This window comes from Eulemur rufifrons, chromosome 2, assembly GCF_041146395.1.
Source record: "Eulemur rufifrons isolate Redbay chromosome 2, OSU_ERuf_1, whole genome shotgun sequence".
NCBI classification, from domain to species: Eukaryota; Metazoa; Chordata; class Mammalia; order Primates; family Lemuridae; genus Eulemur; species Eulemur rufifrons.
In genome coordinates, this window is record NC_090984.1 from 41,266,528 (window position 1) to 41,286,394 (window position 19,867).

Genomic DNA, 19,867 nt, shown 5'->3' on the forward strand with positions numbered 1-19,867 from the left:
GGAGAGGTTCCAGTCACTTTCGGACTCCCTGAGACCAGCTATGATGTCCTGCCTGTGTGTCACCTCCCCACCCCTGCCTCCAGCTCCTGCCTTGGCTCATGCTCGGCCAAACTTCTCGTAGTGCCTTCAGGGCCTTGCCTGAACTCCCCCCACTCTGTGCGTGGCACAAATCTCCCTCTGCCTGGAATCTTCTGTCTGCTTTGCTCAACCCCACCTGCACTTTCCGAATTCAATTTGAGCAGGGTCTCTCCTGAGAAGTCCTTGCAGCCAGCCTCTCCGTGCGGCACCTTCCACGTTGTCTGATAACGGCACGTTAACTCCACATCTCCCCCTTTGGCCAAGAGTTTCTGGAGAGCAGGGAGCAGTGGGGCTCCATGAGTGTTTGATGCGTGCACACACGAATGTTTCTGCTTACAGAAAAAGCCGGGGACATGAAGATGATCGTATTGATGATGGTTATTTTTATCTCAGAGTCACTGAGTACTTCGCATGTGCCAGATGCCATCCTCACAATTTTATGTGCCTTCTCTTATTTGATCTGAACAGACAACTCCTTATGTTAGATGTTCTCACAATTTTACAGATGGCTCAGGTCAAGTAAGTTGCCTAAGGTAATGTAGAAGTGGTGGAGCCAGGACTAAAAGCCTGTGTTCCTAATATCTGCCGCCACCACCAGCTTGCTTCAACCAGCTTTGCTATCTCTCTCTTCTTCAGGGGGTCTGACCTTTTCCCCACACACGGTGGACTCATGGGAAGTCCTTCCACCTCCTAGCCACCTCCCCCAACACCTGCTTGTTTGTCATATTAGTCCTTATAGTAACTAAAATGGAACCGATCTCCATGTCCAGCAAGAGGGTGATAGTTAAGTAAACTGTAGAAGACTCACACGATAAAACAGTATATTAAAAGTGCTACTCAATGAAGAGTTCATAACAACATGAAAAATGCTTATGTGAAAGATGAGAGCACATTGTATATGCTGTGTGATCATAAACATAACAATATGGGAACAAAGGAAGAAGACCGTGTATATCACTGGCCACAGACTAGGCAGTCAGTTCTAGGAGCTGCAGAGAAGTCAAGCAGGGTGAAGGCTGAGGGTGGGTCGTCAGATTTGACTGCTCAGAGATACTCAGCGTTGTCTCTTTCAGTAGAACAGGGAGGGAGAACCGGGAGGGAGAACGGGGAGCCCTGACCTGGTCACCAGATGAAGGAAGGAAGCAGCGGAGGATGCCGGCCCGAGGATGTAAGACAGGCACCAGGCGCGGAGATAGAGCAAAGGAAGCCCAGAGGGCCCGGAACTGCTGAGGAGGGGTAGGTGGGACTGAGGGCTTGAGGAGAGGGACAGCACCACCAACCTTCTGTCTTACAGCATCATTCCAGACCCTTCGCCATCCAGGCCACCTTCCTCTGGGCGGATTTCCACACCCTGATGCCCGTCTCGGTAGCACTGTTCTCTAGGTGTGGTGTGCTCAGCCATGAGCTACAGCCCCCGTGAGCGTGTCTCAGTGCAGCCTGGCATTGTGTTCGCACTTTCTTTGTTTTAAGCAGAGCTGGTACATGCTCTGCCCCTGGAAGGCACTGTGGTCACTGATGGCTCGAGTTAAGTCCTGGTTCTGCCTCCTATGACCCAGGTGACCCTGGGCTAGTTACTTACCCTCTCTGAGTTTCCATACCTGTGAAATGGATTAGTTGTGCTTACCAGCTTGGAGGGTCACCGTAGGGATTAAACAATCTGTATAAAATCCTTATCACAATACCTGACACATAATGCTTAATAAAGATTTGTTGTTTTTTATATTCATGGTATTATATAATACAGTTGATTTTTGGTACCTAAATACTGGACTTTGCATTTATCCCTATTAAATTTGTCATCTTGTTATTTACTGCCCAGAGTTTCTGTAGCTTGTCAAAACCTTCTGAATCTTGACTATTTATCTAATTAATCATTTCATCTGCTTATTTGATACATGCGCTTTGTGGGGTTTTTTCATCTAAGATAATAGGTGAAAGCGATGGATGGAGGGGTTGGCAGTAGAGCTCTGTGGCCTGTCTCTAGAGACCTTTCTCTTTTTTTCAAGTTGCTCTTGCTCATTATTAGGACTCAGGTTATGACTGTTTAGCCACAGATTCACTAATTATAATCATTCAACCATCTATTTCTTTCGCTTGTGCATGAGGAACTCACAAATATCTTCAAAGGAGCCCTGCTCAGATGTGCAAGGTAAAGTGTCTTGACTAACAGTCCAGAGTCCCTGTCTGAACTAAGGGGAAAGTTCAGCATAATGAGTATCCATTTGGCTATTCTAAACAGCTTTTAGACTTCTAGATATTGTTAATAGCTCTGGAAAATTGTATTTGTCCATTGTATTACATATGGGTAGTTCAAAAGAGGAGAAAAAGGATGAAAAGATAAAAATACCAAGTTCAGTCTTTAATTGGTATAACTGAACCACTGGGAGTTTGAATCTGTGTTCAGCAGTTGTTTATGGAGTGCAGGCTACAGGAAGTCATTGCGTTGGGTTCCAGGGCAGAAACAAAGCTCTTGAAGCTCCAACGCCTGTGGGGAGATGGGAGGCAAGGCAGACACCTGGGCAGGGGCAGAGAGAACGACACAGAAGCCTCCAGCCCTGCCTGGGGCTGAAGGTGGCAGGGAAGGTGCCACAGATGAGGGGAATCTTGAGTGAGGCTTAGCTGTTCAGAGCTGTTTGCTCTGATGGGGAGAGAATGGGTGGGGCCAGGGTAGGGGAACAGAAGTACATAGCAGAGAACGAAGGAAGAGCTTGGAATGTTCCAGAAATTGCTAGTGGCTTGGGGTGGCAACAGGCAGAGGGTGGATTGAAAAGGAGGTGAGGCCTGAGTAGGAAAATCTGCTAGGAGGGTGGCTCCCCAGGCCTGGCTAGTCATCAAAATCCACAGCGGGGTGGCTCTCAAAGCTGTCCTCTTGCCAGGCCCCACCCATGGGGACTCCCATCCCGCCTGAGGGAGTGTGTGTGGCCAAGGAAACCTGGCGCTCAGCCTGGTCGGGGAAGCCCTCCGAGGCTGCTGCACCAGTCAAGGGAAGACTGGGGGGCTGCGTAGGGGCTGACATATGACCATGGCAGTGGCGGTGGTGGGCAGGGGCAGGCAGGTGACAGCTGTTTACGAGGTAGGCTTTCTAGCTCCTGGTGACTGTATGGTTGTTGGGGTGGAGACACGGAGGGGGAGCCCAGCATTGTCCCAGGATTCTGACACGAGGGGCGAGAGAGCTAGGGAGGAGGAGTGGGATTGGGGTAGGCGTCATCATCACTTGACTTTGGAATTTGAGAGTATTCAAGGACATTTGGGAGCTGCCGTCTGGGAGGCGATTGGAAACGTGGTCTAGAGTTCCATTGTGGGACCTGGGCTCGAGGTCTCAAAGATGCACACATGCCAGGCAGTTGCGGAAGCTGTGGAATAGAACTCTCCAGAAAGAGCCTATCACAAGAAGAGACTGGGAAGGACCTTGGGAGACTCGGATGTGGGGGGAGGGGAAGGGGCCTTCCAGGAATGAGCGAAGAGGAGGAAGAGAGGGAGCCTGGTGTGACCATCTGGCCCGGCGGCCCTGGGGTGTGGAGACTCCCTTCGAGGCCAGAAAGCGGCTCTAGGAGGGAAACTCGGGTCATCCCATCTGGTCCCATCTTGTCCCATCTTCCATGTAAGTCTTCAAGCCGTTTTGTGGCTCATGCCAGGAGACCCCTCAGAAAGGCAGGGAACACGATAAAATGCTGTCCTCTCACTTGTGCGGGTGGTGTGGGAGGCTCAGCATGCTCTGGGGCACATAAGGCTTCCGAAGGCTCAGTGGTCCCAAGCCTCGGCTCATGCTGGGGCCTCCGCAGGGGAGGACACCAGGAGAGGGCGGGAGGTGGCCCTGTCTCCCCCATCTGCTCAGCCGCAGGCCTTGGCAGGCAGTCCCAGGCCCAAGGCTCAGGGAAAGGCACCAAACTCGGTTGGTCAGGTGAGAGCTAGTCACATTGTTTGCACGGACTGTGTTTATTTGTCTAAATGCTGCAAAGTTAGCTCTCCCTCTGGTTTGCAGCAGTTGCCTTGTGGGTAGAGGAATGTGAGGGAAGAGGGAAGGAACGCATGGGTGGAACTTCCAGGGAGCTGAGTAAACCATCGTCATGTTTACTTACCAGGCTGGGTTCAGCTGCCGCGCTCTCGATGCCTGGCAGCATATGGCAGTGGAGACAGCCACCCTGTGGCAGGACCACAGGGTGTGGGCATGGAATACCGGGCCGAGGAGTCATTGGTCTTCACGCCAGAGCAGCATACGGTGGTTACATATGTCCTAATACTGACGACCATTAATACCACTTGTAGCTGAAACTAATCCTAAACTGTTGCCAGCAGAGCATGTAAACTCAGGTACCTGGTCACAGTTGAGAATTCAGGATTACTTCTAGGGCCAGACTCATTTAATTAACAAGTTTGAACTGGGAGTCACAGCCCCTGGCTCCACTGGAATCCTGGTCCTTTGAGATTGTCTGTGTGGTGTTTGGTGAGTTATCACCCTCTCTGGGCTGGAGTTGGAAGATCAGTGAAACTAAAGGATTGATTGGCCTAGTGACTTTCTCAGCGCCCCAGGCTTCCGCGGAAGGACCTCGGGGACCTTGGCTTCCATCAGAACACCTCCACTTTCACCTGTTTCCCATAGCGGGTTGCCACCGTTTCATTTGAAGTAAGCTTTCTGCAGCCTTATAAATAAGTTTGACACACAACTTGGAGTAGACAATCTCCAAGGAACTTTTCAGTTCTGAAATTCTATGGTGGCCAATTCTTGATAAATCAGGGTATTCCATTTTAATGATTTGAGCTTCATGAGGTTAGCAATAAATATTTTCAGTCGCAGACCTGATGTAGAAAATGTGTAGCCCATGGCAACAAAGATGTGTGTGGTTGGGTGTGTGTGGGTGTGGGGGTGTGCGTGTGTCTGAGAGGGGTGCGTCTGTGTTTCTTTATACAGTTTCTGTCCGCCTATGTGCACTGGAGGATGTGTCATTGCCTGCTAAGTCATTCTTCCATTCTCTCTCAAAACGTGCCCGCCCCATGTCACCTTTCCGTAAGCTCCTGCTCTTTGCGAGCTGTCATAGATTAAAGCAACTCAGATAACTTAGGTACTTACGACTGACAGCCAACCAATGACATTTTAATTGTTTTTTGGTTAAGTAAGATAATTTATATTAACTAATAGTATCCTCATCCAACATTGTCCTAGTCTAGTACTGGTACCCTGAACTTTGTTTTATTCTTATTCTTTATTTCCTCCAACATCTTCGTATGAAAAGTTTAAGTGTAAAGGAAAGTTGAAAGAACTTTACAGTGAGCTTCTCTCCCACCACGTGGATGCTGGCACGGACATTTCACCGTATGGGTTGTTTCACATGTCTGTCCATCTTTCTGTTCTGTCCAGCCTTCAGTCCATCTCATTTTTTGAAGCATCTTAGAGTAAACTGCATAACATAAATATACCTTCTAAATATTTTAGTATGTGTATTATTAATTAGAGTTCTTTATTTGTTTAGTTCTTTGTGTGAAATTTACAGACAGTGAAATGCACAAGTCTTAAGTCCACGTTGTCTGAGGTTTGGAAAGTGCTGAACTTCTGTGTAACCTCAACCCCATCAAGTACAGAATGCTACCGTCACCCCCAGAACATTCCCTCCTGCACCTTCCCCGTCACTCCCTGGCCCCACCTGCCCTCAGAGACAATTACTGTTTGGAATTTTCCAAATTCTGTGTCATTTAAAGGGACTCCTATAGTAGGTACTCATTGGTGTAAGACTTTTTTAACTCAGCACAATGATTTGAAGAGTCATCCGTGTTCATGGTGATAGTAGTGTAGTCCTTTTTATTGGTACGTAGTATTTCATTGTATGGGCATTCCACAGTTTTGTTTTTTTAATTCATTCTAATATGAATGGACATTTTAATGTGTGTACAGTTTTTGGCCATTATGAATAAAGTCACTAAGAAAATTCACGTACAGTTCTTTTTGTGGACATATATTTTGATATTTGTTTTTAAAGATTAATATACATTGTTCTGCTTATAAAAGCAATGCAAATTGTAGAAAATACATCAAACTATAATGAAGAAAATTAAAATGCCATGATTTTATTGCCCAGAATTTCTTTGTAACTGAAAACTACCAAAGGTACAATCTCTCAACCTGAAGGAATATTTCTTCATGGAGGGAAGGCCCCAGCAGACCACCTGCCAGACACTCCGCTGGCCCATGTCCAGTCATTATTTGGCAATGATGTTTGCACTCTCAGCTGGGAGGGAGCAGAGATTCACAAAGAGCAGCATCTTCTTTGTGAGCCTCGGATGGTGTCTGGTGCAGATTCAGTGCTCAGAGACTGTTTATTTGGAAGGATGGCAGGCACTTAGGCAAATGTGCAGCTTTCTCTCCTAAAGGCACAAAAGCTCCCCCTTACAGCAAGAGTTTGCACACTCGACAGGTGCCTTCAGCAAGTCCATCTGTCATGACGAGGGTCAGTGCTCAGAAACCACTATTCTTTGGCCTGTGAGTGTAAGAAGGCAGGAAGGAGATGACCCTGCAGGACACCGTACTGATAGGCCTGGCGGGGTGCCCGTCTCTCCTCTGTTCCTGGGGAACTTGGAGGCCCTGGGGCCAGTTCTGTCTAGGAAATGAGGGTTAGATACATGATGGCCTCTCAAGACCCATCCAGATCTGGGGCCCCAGCTATTGAGCCTTTGGGTCAAGGAGCTTTCCTAGGTGCTATTTAACATCTCCAAGCCCGAGCTTCCCAAGTCTTTTTCCTGGCAGCCTGGCTGTGTCCCAGCACTCGGGGTCCCCTGTAGGGGTGAGGGCCCATGAAAGTACTCTCATGTGTCTCATCTTAAAAGGACACTAATCCTATAATCCTTTCGGGTCAGGGCCTCACCCATATGTCCTCATTTAACCTCAGTGACCTCCTGAAGACCCCACCTCCAAGTGCAGTCCATTGAGGACTAGGGCTTCAACATATGAATACTGGGGGACACAATTCAGTCCATGGCAACGTGGTTCTGCCTGCAGACTTGTACATCAGCATGGAGCCAGGTGAACCAGTTGCCTGTCGGGAATTTATCTAGACAGCTCCGTGTGGACTTCTGCATTTCCCACGGTGGGCATCCTTGGCTGCTGACCGGTGTGGTAAGACTACAGTAACACTGCTGTGACGGTACTTCCATAGCATTTTACAAAGTGCCTGCAAGTACATAGTCTAACCTCCCAGCAAACCTGTGAAATAGGCATTGTGCACATTTTATGGATGAGAAAAACGAGGCACTAGAAGTGACGTGTCTGGCCCAGAGCCCCACTGTCAATCAGTGGTGAACAAAATCCCTCTGCTCCAACTCTAAAAGACAGCACTGAGATGTTTCCATTGGGGGACCCATGGATTTCTTTTCCATCCCCAGGCTTTCGGTTTCAAGGTATATCTAGGACGCTCTGGGATTTCTGTTGCCTATAAAAAGCAGCAGCTAGGCTGGTGCAAAGCTAGGCTGGTGCATTGCAGATACGCTAAAGATTACCTTATAAGCAAAAACGAGGTAAAAGGATTCCTAATAGGGCCGGGCGCGGTGGCTCACGCCTGTAATCGTAGCACTCTGGGAGGCCGAGGTGGGCGGATCGTTTGAGCTCAGGAGTTCGAGACCAGCCTGAGCAAGAGCGAGACCCCATCTCTACTAAAAATAGAAAGAAATTATATGGACAGCTAAAAATATATATAGAAAAAATTAGCCGGGCATAGTGGTGCATGCCTGTAGTCCCAGCTACTCGGGAGGCTGAGACAGGAGGATTGCTTGAGCTCAGGAGTTTGAGGTTGCTGTGAGCTAGGCTGACGCCACGGCACTCACTCTAGCCCGGGCAACAGAGTGAGACTCTGTCTCAAAAAAAAAAAAAAAAAGGGATTCCTAATGAAGGAGCTGCCCTAGTGGACAGCAAGAAACTTTTCTGTGTCAACCCATGTAATGATCTATGTTTTTGTTTTTAAAACCCTGAAATGAAGCTTGTCTTATTCTGTTGGCCAGTACAACAGGGTTTGGATTCCTGATCCTGAGGAAGTTTGGAAGTCTGCTGAGATATCAAAGGACTACAGAGTTGGTGACAAAGTCCTACGACTCCTGCTGGAGGATGGCACGGTGAGGGTCCTTGTGGTTTGGAGCCACAGTGATGTACAAAGCAGTAACTGGGGTGTGGGTGGTGTGGGGGCACATGGTCCCTGTAGGAGCAGCTCAGGGAGGGCCCCCAAATGGCCAGCTGGTGCTGTGGCCCCACTGACGCATTTGTCCCCCTGTCTCCATGCCACCCTGTGTCAACCACGACTCTCTGGAGCGAGGGTCCAGAGTGCAGCACCGCTGGCCAGGTCCGTGCCCTGCGCTGCACTGCCAGCACTCAGCGTTGTCCCCAGAGTGTGATTAGTCATCTTGGCTTCATGGGTCTCGTGAGAAACTTAGAAAGAAGTAGATGGAGCCCAAGGCATAAACGGATAGAGAAAAACATCAAGATGGGAAAGGGAAGGAAAAGTGAGGACAGAGAGAGAAAATAGGCAGGGAGAGGGAGGAGTGGGAGGAGACTGGGGGGCAGAGTCGTTGGGAACATGGAAGGGGGAGCGCCAGGAGGGAGCGTGGCAGGGGTGGGAAGATGGGGACACCTAGCTCCGTGTGACATTATGAGGTGCCTGCATGAGTGTGGGTGTGCTGAGGGGGAGGCCGCGGCTGAACTTCAGCAGTTGCTCCCAGGGTGGGAGGTGCTGGTGAGGAGTTTCCCCCAAAGGCTGCGTGTGCCTTCTGATCATGCAGCTTCTGATGATGTTGCATTTGCCTTAAATATCCGTCATGAGTCGTCCTTTCCTCGCTGTGATGACATCCCACTGGCTCCGTAGCCAGGGGGACCTTATGTTTTTAGAATCAAGTATCTGGATGCAGAGCTGGACAGAGAGTTTGTGTTCTGCCTGGATCCCAGAGGTGCTCCGGGGAATATCACATGAATATTAAATGCTGGAATTCACAAAGCACGTAAATGGTCTCTGTGGAGACAGGACACAGTGTTTCCAGTCAGACTGTCCTGGGTTCGGGAGACATTTCCTGAGATCCCGGGAAGGGAGAGGACCATAGCAGTTAAGGGCACGTCCTCTGCAATCAGACTGTCCGGATTCAGGTCCCCGCACGGCCACTTGCTAAGTCTGTGACAGTGGGCCCCTCGGTTTCGTCCTGTGTTAAAGGGAGTTAAGAAGCAGCCGCCATCACAGGGTTTGCCACGTGGCTCGTGCGTGTGTGGGCGGGGGCGCCCGCCCCTGCCTCCTCGCTGCTTTTATCAGGACCTCCTGTGCACAGTGAGGGCTCTGATTAGGGATCAGATGGCTTTGTCTGGGGAGGAAAATCCCCAGGCAGCAGCTGCAGGGGCGGTGTTCTGCTGTGGTGGTATCAGCGGGGCTCCAGGTGGCTGCATTCCTGGCCCTGAACGCTGCTACTGGGAGGAGGGGAGGCAGGTGGGTGTCAGGCAGCCAGGCCGCTGTCTGCCTTAACCCTTTGTCTGTGCCTTGAGGGACAAAGCCTGCTTGGTGTAGGAAAATGTCACCTCTGCCTCCACCTGTCAACCTGATGTTCTTCACATTTTCTGCCCTTCCCCAAAGACATCTGTTCTGTCTTTCTCTCCCTCTCTGTTCCTCTCACCCGTAACATGCACAAAGGCTGAACTGGAAGTGGTTTTTATTATTATTATTTAAAACAGAAAAACTCAGACAGGGAAAGTAAATATTAAGTATGAGAAGCATTTTCCTGATTTTATTCTCAAAATCAAAGTGTGTAGGTTGAGAATATGCTGGTTGGGGGCAGGTCCGCAAGTATCATTGCACTGACACCACAGAGCAGGGGCCGCTGTGCGGATCTTGGGTGGCCCTGAGCTGCGCACCTGTGCGACACAGACCCGCCACCAGCCTGGACAGGAGGCGGCAGGACAGTGACATAGTGACACCATGTTAGCCTTGTGATGCTGGACAATAACCTCAGTCTTGCTGAACTTCTCTCATTGACTCTTTTTTTTTTTTTTTTTGAGACAGTGTCTCACTCTATTGCCTGGGCTAGAGTGCCGTGGCATCAGCCTAGCTCACAGCAACCTCAAACTCCTAGACTCAAACAATCCTCCTGCCTCAGGCTCCCGAGTAGCTGGGACTACAGGCATGGGCCACCATGCCCGGCTAATTTTTTTTTCCTATATATATTTTTAGCTGTGCATATAATTTCTTTCTATTTTTTTTAGTAGAGACGGGGTCTTGCTCTTGCTCAGGCTGGTCTCGAACTCCTGAGCTCAAACAATCCGCCCGCCTCGGCCTCTCTCATTAACTCTTAACTGGGGTAGTCATGTCCTCCTTGAAAGGCAACTTTGAGGATTAAATGAAACAATCAGTGTTGAGTGCTTGGCATGGGGTCTGCATAGTGGCACTTGCTACAGGGCAGCTGGGCCACCTTGTGGAGCTGGCCCAGGACCAGGGAGCCAATGGCACTGACTGAATCCCAGGCCCCTGGGAAGGTAGAAGAGAAACAACTTGCTGGGTGACCTTGTTCAAGTCGCTTTACCTCTCTGGGCTTCATTTCCCCCAGTAGTGAAATGAAAGTGAAGGAGATAGAATACCGTGTGTGAATCTCACCTTCCTTCTGCTCAGGCAGCTACCTGGGGAAACTAGGTTAAATCTGGCAGAAGAGGAACCAGCCTGGGAAAGTTATTTGGCTCAGGGCTGAGCATGACAGGAACAGGCAGGCCTGGAGGGGGAGCTGTGAGCCCTCCCGCACGTAGGGGGCTGCAGACAGAAGTCACCTGCACCAGGGGCCTTGCACGGAGACCGCCACCCACATGGGCTCCTTTAGATGCTTCTCTCTGCCAAGCATGTCAGCTTTGAATAGAGACTTTGCAGCCTTGGAGCTGTAAGGTCATTGTGTCATTTTGGTAGCAGCATCTTATTTTCCAGTGAAAACTTCCATGGCCCAACATTGAAACCACATGCGAGTGGAGCCCCCCATAGGAGAATCAGGAGTGGGGTACCTGGATCCTGCCCATGTGGTTTCCCTGCCGACCCACAGTGAGGCCTCTGTAACTGTGAGGACCCCTGGTCTGGTCTAGCTCCTCTTCACAGATGAGAAATGAGGGCCAGAGAGTGAATGACTAGCCCCAGGCCACACAGCCAGTGCTCTGGTCCCCTGGCTCCCACTTTTTATTACTCCAGGAGCCAGCTCTGAAGATTGTTTGCTCATTGCTATACGTAAGTTTGTTTTTCGGTGTCAGCCATGACTCCGATGGGGGGTGGACAGGACAGACGTTCAGCAGAAACACCAAAAATCTCTAATTTCCAGAACTGTAATTTCATCTCCGTCCACAGGAGCTGGATTATTCTGTCGATCCAGAATCCCTGCCTCCGCTGCGGAATCCCGACATCCTCGTGGGCGAGAATGACCTCACCGCCCTCAGCTACCTCCATGAGCCCGCGGTGCTCCACAATCTCCGAATCCGCTTTGCAGAATCCAAACTCATTTACACCTACAGCGGTAAGGACAGCAATTTCGGGAAGTAAGGAATGGCGCCAAAACTTAGTGCTTGCCCTCTAGAGTATCGTGCTTGTGTTTCGTGTTATGTTACAGAGCATCTAGAGTTTGTTATAAAGACAGATGTCTAGGTGGGGAGGATCTTCAACAAGAAACAAAGCTGGACTGCCAAGAAAAAGAGATGTGATATAACTTGTGTTTTGAGTTTCTCATTGGATTGGATACATTTACTACTTATTTTGGGCAATGATATTTTATTTACACTGTAAATTGCAAAAGCTTCTCCGTTTGGGGGCATTTCCTTCTGTCATCTCATCCGGCCATCAGAATAGCCCACAGATGTAAGTGATCAGCAGGGAACTGAGATTCAGTGCATCAGGTGACCTGCCCAAAGTCACGCAGGTTTGGGGTTTCTCATAAGAACCTGGAGAGGTGGGTGACAGTAAGAATCTTGTAACTGCATCCGGCATCTTTCCTCAGGAATCATTTTGGTGGCCATGAATCCTTACAAGCAACTGCCGATCTATGGAGATGCCATCATCCACGCCTACAGCGGGCAGAACATGGGCGACATGGACCCGCACATATTTGCCGTGGCGGAAGAGGCATACAAGCAGATGGCCAGGTAGCTCCCTGCCAGCCTCGGCTTCCTCGTGCTCTGCCAGTGCTCCCTGCACTTGCTGACCCTCACAGTGTGGGGAAGATATCTAGGCTGGGCTCATTAAAAGAGCCAGGTCGGAGGGGGTGCTTTGTTGAGCAGACTGCCTGTACTGAATAGCAAATGACTCTCACAGGTACCTGACCTGTCTGGACCGGGTTTCCTGGCTTTTGTTCCTTCTAGGCAGTCAAAAGTCAGTCTGGCAATAGCACATGTTTCTCTTGCAGTGTGTTTGGTTGGAGGAGTATTGATGTATTCTCCGCTGTGAGATGTTTAAGTGTTTTTGTTTTTCACCTATGTAAGGAAGCAGAGTCTGATGACAGACTAGCCCAGATTTTAGCTGCAGGACATTTGGGGTTTCATCCTCATTTTGCCACTTGGTTTTTGTGTGGCCTTTGTGGAGTTCTTATCTTGCTAGTGAACATGTGTGAAAAGCCTCCTGTGATCAGGCACCACACACACACCCCCATAGCACCTCGGGCCCCCTCAGAGTAGCCTGTGATATAGACGCCTGGGCAGTGAAACGAGCTTCAGAGAGTGACCGACCCAAGGTCAGGCAGCAAAAGGCAGAGCTGGGATTTGTGCTCAGATTTTTTTTTTTTAACTCTAAATATAATTTATTTTCCTATAAGTAGCCTCTTTTGGCTTCAATGTCCTCATCTGTAAAGTATGACAAATAAAAGCACCATCTTATCTTTGTAGCTCCCTTTGCAGTTTGCAAAAGAACTTTCACAGACAGTGGTCTCCCTTGGGTCTCCTAATACTCCCATGATGTCTGTCGAGCCACCATCGTCGCCCTTGTTTTACAGCTCTGCCCTCCTCTGTGAGCTCGGTGCTCAGACAGGACCATCCCTGGTTCTGCTGCTTATTTCTAATCCGGGGGAAGGTGGTAGCTTACACAGGGTGGAAGTGTGTGCTTTTCCTGCAGAGGAGTCTGATGGGCAGTCTGGGGCTAGATAAACCTCCCCCAGGTCATTGGAGACCCAGTGCCATCCAGCCCCCCGTCCCTGGGCTGGGACCCTTCTCCTCAGGGCCAGCCTCTGGCTCAGCCATCTCCTCCATACTCTAGGTGACAAGGACATTTCCCAGAAGCCTCACAAAACACTTCTGCTCACAGCTCATTGGCCAGGACCTGCTCACATGGCCACGCCTGGCCGCGAGGGAGGCTGGGAGATGTCTTTCATATGGGCAGCAACATGCCCGCCAACAGCTGGCACATCGTCCCCGAGGAGGAAGGGGAGGAGGAATGTCGGATAGAGAATTAGCAGTTTCTGCTGCACCGAGATTCCTTCCAACCCTAAAACACCCCTGGCTCTGGGATTTTCCCTGGCTCCCCACAGGTCTCCTGGGAGTCTTGGTGATTACAGTCTAGGTGTCAGCAGTACAAGGTCCTTGGAACTATAGGGCTGTGCCAAGTTCAGCCCTGAAGAGCCAGTCTCTCCTTGGAGGTCAATGTGTGTAGCTGTGATAACAGCATGGCGGGTTCGTGTTGGCCTTGCTCAAAGCTAGACTGGGAGTCAGGAGGGCCTGGCTTTAATAACCCCAGCCCCGTTCTGCACACCTGGGGGACACTGGGTGTGTCGTTCACCTTCTCAGAGTCTTCCTTTCCTCTCTTTGAAATGAAAGGATTGGGCCAGGGGAGCTATGTCTAAAGTCTGCTCCAGCGTTCACATGGGAAGCTCTGATCAAGTCACTCTGCCTCTCTGAGTCACCGTCGTACTCATCTGTAAAATAGAGATCTACATCATAGGATTTTTGTGACGCTTAAATGAGGATCTGTGTAAAGTGTTCCCCAGCACCAGGCATGTACGCAGTGCTAGACACATACAGCAGCATATAAAGTTCCACCACCACAGTCTTATGACAGGAAAAGTTTAATGCATGTTTTCTTAAAAAAAAAAAAAAATCTCTGAATTATGTAACAGAGCCTGCTGGCTTACAGAGCACATATGCTCCCAAGTATCTTTTGAATAATTGCTCTCAAAATAATTCCTCTGAAATGTTTTTATATCCAAGTGGGACGTGCAGAAAAGAGTTGACGTGAGGCCTGAGGCTGCTATCTTTAGAGGCCTGCTTGCAAGGTAGGACTGTGTCTGGCCTCTGATTTCGGGAAGGTTCCCACCATCCTAATTGATAAAGTGGCTCATGGTACCCAGACGTAAACTGTTGGTGTAAGCGATGTGGTTTGTGCTGAATACCTGCTTTCCTGCTGGAGTCTGGAAGTTTGGTGTGTGCTAGGCAGAAGGTGAGCACCGAGTCTGTAATGGGCTGCCCCGGGAGACAGCAGTTCACATGTGCAATCAAATTCATTGCTAGAGGAAGTAAGTGTGTCCTGTGTGACTCGACTGGGACAGGACCCTGTGAAGTTTACACGTGGTTTACTCTGGACTTTGCCCCGCGTGCCTCTTCCTTCTGCCAATTTTGCTCTGTATCCTTTTGGTGTAATAAATCTTAGCCGTATCACCATATGCTGAGTCCTGCAAGTCCTCCTAGCAGATCTTTAACCTGGGTTTGGTCTTGGGAACCCTCAACACAGGGGACGTTGCAGGAAACACACATGTGTGTTCTGCATGACCACATAGGAAAAAAAAAAAGTCTAGAAGGAAATTCACTGAAATGTTAAAAACAGTTCCTTTAGAGTGATAAAACAAAGTTTCTCTTCTTCCATCTTATCTGCATTTTTCTTAATGAGCATATGTTGCCTTTTTAATGGGAAGAAATTAACATTTAAAAATCCTTTCATGTATTTGCTTCAGAAACAATAGAAATCAGTCCATCATTGTAAGCGGGGAGTCGGGTGCCGGGAAGACGGTGTCAGCTCGCTACGCCATGAGGTACTTCGCCACCGTCAGCAAGTCGAGCAGCACCGCTCACGTGGAGGACAAGGTCCTGGCGTCCAATCCCATCACCGAGGTGTGTGCCACTGCGGGAGACGGCGCGCGTGACGGGGACGGGGGCTGGTTGGTGCGTGTGTGCTGCCCTTGCCAACTCAAGCTCCCACCCTTTAAAGACCAAAGAAGGGAGGGCAGAAGAGACCCAGGAAGTCTGCTCTCTGGTGGGATTTGAAGGAGGTGGGGGCAGAGCTTGCTCCTTTCAAGGGTCTCTCCTCCTCTACCCACCGAGCTGGAAATTCTGCCGTGGGATTTCAAGAGTCCCCTGTTTACATTTACCCCCTGCGAGAGTGTCTTCAACCACAGATATCACGGGCACACTGAGATCACTGGTGTTCTCCAGCCAACTGGCATCAACCTTCATGAGCGGATTGTTAAATATTCAGGAGTTTTGCAAGCTGATTGCTAAACCATTGGTAGTTTGAAATCAGTCGTGGTAGGAGTATTTCCACCTTACGGATTGGCAAAGGCTACATTTCAAATCTCTTCCTCCTTCATCAGCACTGGCGGGGCAGAAGGTGGCAAGGCCGACAGAGAGTGCCCTGGGGTATGGGGACAAGCCACGAGGAGGAAGTGGCACCTGAAAGGGGCAGGGGAGGGCCCCCCAGGCCAGCTCCAGCCGCCTCCCAAAATGGGAAGAGGGTTGATTTAAATTTATTTGGAAGCAAAGAAAATAATTAAGAACATTAAACTCCTAGACCTCTTCTCCTTGTTTTCTTATTAATAAATCAAAATCCCCAATATGCTTCAGACCACCTACTTTGTTTAGGCCACTCTGCCAGATTAACGTGGGAAGTGATGGAAAAGAATAAGACCCAGTTCCTAAGCATAAGACTCCTCTAACCGAAGCGTATTTTCAAATTAAATAGAAGCATAAGGCGAGAGGGGAAAAACAGAAACACTGTGTCATTCACAGTCCAGAGGCACAAAGTCGCCCAATAGAGACAGCTTACAGTCCAACTAGCAATAGAAAAGTTGTCAAGAGGCAGGGCCAAGTTAAGTGTCCAGTGGATAATTTTGCCTGGTTATTTATTTGAGGTTTGTCTCCCCCACTGGACCGTGAGCTCCTTGAAGGCAGGATGGAGGGTGCTCAGGAAGGGGGAGGGGACAGGCAGAGGAGAGATGGAATTCCAGAACAGAAGTGAAAAGCAAAAATCGTGTCCATAGAGTGGGAGGGAGGGATTTGGTTGAGTGGGAAGTTTAAGCAGAAAAACAGTAGGAAGTAAGGACAGAAGTAAAAGTTGGATAAAGGATGTGAACTTTCAGTTGAGCATCTGTAATAGTTGGGGCATGAATGAGTTAAGGCACTTTATATTATCTCACTTAATCCTCCCAGTCTGTAAGTGTTTTAGATAGTTTGGCTGCTATGACAAAATGCCATAGACTGGGTGGCTTACAAACAACAGAAATTTATTTCCCGAAGTTCTGGAGACTGGATGTCCTAGATCAAGGTGCCAGGAGGGTCGGATCCTGGTGAGGTCTCTCTTCTGGGTTCAGATTGCTGTCTTCTCACTGTCCCTGCAGATGGTGGAAAACGAGAGCAAGAGAGCTCTCTGGACTCCCTATTATACGGGCACTAAAATCCCATTCATGAGGACTCCACCCTCATGACCTCATCAGCTCCCAAAGGCCCCACCTTTTAACACCATATGCTGGGGGTTAGGACTTCAACATACGGATTTTGGGTAGACACAGATATTCAGTCCATAACAGTAAGATGCATATTATTCCTATATTACAAATAAAGAAATTAAGACTCGGAAAGATGAAACGACTTTTAAGGCGTTACCCAGATAGCAAGAGTGGACGAGAGGGCCATGAAACATGAGCGCCTATGCGTGCTCTGGTCCTACTGGGTGTCTCCCAGGGAGGGTGAGGAGGGCCGTGGGCAGCAGGCTCAGCAGCTGTCGTGTTCCCTGTAAGACCAGGGCTGCTTCCTCCTCTCCCCAGCCCCAGACCTCCCTCTGCGCATCAGACCCTCCCCCAGTGTGCAGGGTTGGATTTTACTAGAAACTGCTCTAATAACTTCGATGCAAAGGTCTTTTACTGTGATTATTTCAAGCAAGTCCTGTGTTTTGTAGGCTGTCGGAAATGCCAAGACCACCCGCAATGACAACAGCAGTCGCTTTGGGAAATACACAGAAATCAGTTTTGATGAGAGAAATCAAATTATAGGCGCCAACATGAGGACTTACCTCCTGGAGAAATCCAGAGTTGTCTTCCAAGTAAGGATAAAAGTATTTGTTACATTCCTTTTTTCACAGCGTACTGCGTATTGTTTATATTTCTATTCTCATTAGACAACCTACGTTGTTCTGTGAGTTGAGGAATAGAATTTTCCTGTCATTCATTTGCACTGTGGATTCTTTTCCTGTTTATTAAAAATAAAAATGGATGCATAGGTGCAGTATCAGGCAGGTGGCATGACTGAGGGAAAAGGTTACAACTTTTTAATTTGAGGCACTTAAAAAATCTTTTAAGTGTATAAAGCAAGCATATCTTTCTAGAACACAAAATCTGTTTGAAACAGAAAGAGCTGTTAGACTGGCTTTCCTAACAGGAAGGGAGTGGGATCAGAACTATTGGGTGGGGGTGTGGGTAAGAGAAAGGCTTTTCTATCAGGAAAATGGAGAAAGTTTTGCCCAGAAGAAGAGCAACAATAAACCTTGTATTACGGGGAATTTCTTAAAAAATTCAGCTAGTATAAATTACATCATTCCCATTTCATAGAATATTTTCATGGAATATTTCCCCTGGGGTCAGTACTCAGAAGACCATCTTGGGCCACCCAGTTCTCACTCAGCTGAGAGGAAGGACCTGCTTGTGAGCTGGTCGTACACGTCAGCGTCCATGACAGCAGAAATGTCCGTACAGATGAGCCATCTAGGACCCTCTAGTTAAAACCTAACATTTTTGCTTGTAAAGAGTTGGTGTAGGCTGGGCGCGGTGGCTCACGCCTGTAATCCTAGCACTCTGGGAGGCCGAGGCAGGAGGATTGCTCAAGGTCAGGAGTTCGAGACCAGCCTGAGCAACAGCGAGACCCTGTCTCTACTAAAAAATAGAAAGAAATTATCTGGACAACTAAAAATATATAGAAAAAATTAGCCAGGCATGGTGGCGCATGCCTGTAGTCCCAGCTACTGGGGAGGCTGAGGCAGAAGGATCGCTTGAGCCCAGGAGCTTGAGGTTGCTGTGAGCTAGGCTGATGCCACGGCAAAAGAGTCTCAAAAAAAAAAGAGTTGGTGTAACTTTTGGGACTTGTCTTTATTTTACAGTCAGAAAATGAACGAAACTACCACATCTTCTATCAGCTTTGTGCATCTGCACAGCAGTCGGAGTTTAAACATCTTAAACTGGGTATGTGATGGGTGGTGTGTGGAAAGGTCTCTCTTTTCTGTAGGGGTTTAAATTCTAGGTCAATGTCTTTTTATTATGGTAACACAACTTTAAAGAAAATTATTATGTCCAAAGATATAAGATCCTTGGGGTTCAAGGTTGGCACTGATGCATCTAACCAAGCAGAGGGATGGGGGTGGGGGGCCTCGGCAGCCCCAGGGTTGTTTTCAAAGCTCATAGGGTGATTGTGGTCATTCAGCTAGAGCCATCTGAATAAGACCTCCTGACTACTGGAACTTACTGCTGTAAGTCCCCAAACTTTCCTTTTTACTTGAACATGCTTAGATAATTGTTTTTCTAACATTTATGATATCGTTTTCTCTGTCTTTTTAAACAAAGCACCTCTATCATAATTTGAACTTCCTTGATGACTCAGGGTCATTCATTGTTTGTAGTCATAACTAATGATATTTCAGGGACAGCTGAGATGTAGAGCTGTTTGTCCTTAAGCACAAATGGCCCCAAACCCTGTACTGTCACAGCTCTCCTGTCTTGATTGTTTGTGCTGTGTTGGCAGACAAGAAGTATCAGAGGTAACTTCTACCATGTTGGAGCTGAACTTGCACTCTCTAATTTTGGTTAAGTGCTTGTACTCTTGGAATCTCAGTTTCTACAGATTTCACATGAAGATTATATCCATGTCTTGTCTGCCAAACAGCATGTGAATAGCAAACATGTAGAAGAGCTTTCTGAAGGGTTCTTTGCTATTTAAATATTAGTCGTGTATATAGGGTCACTATCTTGATTGTGGTAAGGTTATATGTATGTCAAAATTCATCAAATTGTACATCTTAAATTAAAAAAAATTTTTTTTGAGATAGGATTTCACTCTGTTACCCAGGCTAGAAGGGCAACATCATAGCTCACTGCAGCCTCAAAGTCCTGGGCTTAAGTGATCCTCCTGCCTCAGCCTCCCGAGTAGCTGGAACTACAGGCACATACCATTATGCCTGGCTAATTTTTCTATTTTTTGCAGAGATGGGGTCTTGCTGTGTTGCCCAGGCTGGTATCAAACTCTTGGGCTCAAGTGATCCTCCTGCCTCAGCGTCCCAAAGTGCTGGGATTACCGGCATAAGCCATGGCACCTGGACCTCAAATTGTACATCTTAAATGTGTGAAGTTTATTGTACATTTAGTAAACCTCAATAAATTTGTATGAAAATATTAGGTGCAGGAACAAAACCATGAGCTATATGGTCAGGCTTGCATTTAAGTTCCTACCCTACTATCATCAGCTATGGGACCTTGAGCAAGTTTCTGAGCCTCAGCTCCTGCATCTTTAACATAGAATTCCAAGGGAATAAATGAAATAACATATGTAAAGTGCTTGACGTAGCTCATTAAGTGTGAACAT

At 48.3% G+C, this 19,867-nt stretch overlaps 1 protein-coding gene across 1 annotated transcript in view; it reads left to right on the forward strand.

The window, feature by feature from the left end:
- Window positions 1-3,531: 3,531 nt before the first annotated feature.
- MYO5C (myosin VC) overlaps window positions 3,532-19,867 on the forward strand; it is a 79,439-nt gene continuing 63,103 nt past the window's right edge. The window contains exons 1-8 of the mRNA XM_069492100.1: window positions 3,532-3,679; window positions 4,161-4,297; window positions 8,062-8,172; window positions 11,406-11,571; window positions 12,049-12,193; window positions 14,983-15,139; window positions 17,199-17,342; window positions 18,393-18,474. Of these exons, the coding sequence (XP_069348201.1) occupies window positions 3,532-3,679; window positions 4,161-4,297; window positions 8,062-8,172; window positions 11,406-11,571; window positions 12,049-12,193; window positions 14,983-15,139; window positions 17,199-17,342; window positions 18,393-18,474 (1,090 nt within the window). The remainder of the gene's footprint in view (window positions 3,680-4,160; window positions 4,298-8,061; window positions 8,173-11,405; window positions 11,572-12,048; window positions 12,194-14,982; window positions 15,140-17,198; window positions 17,343-18,392; window positions 18,475-19,867) is intronic.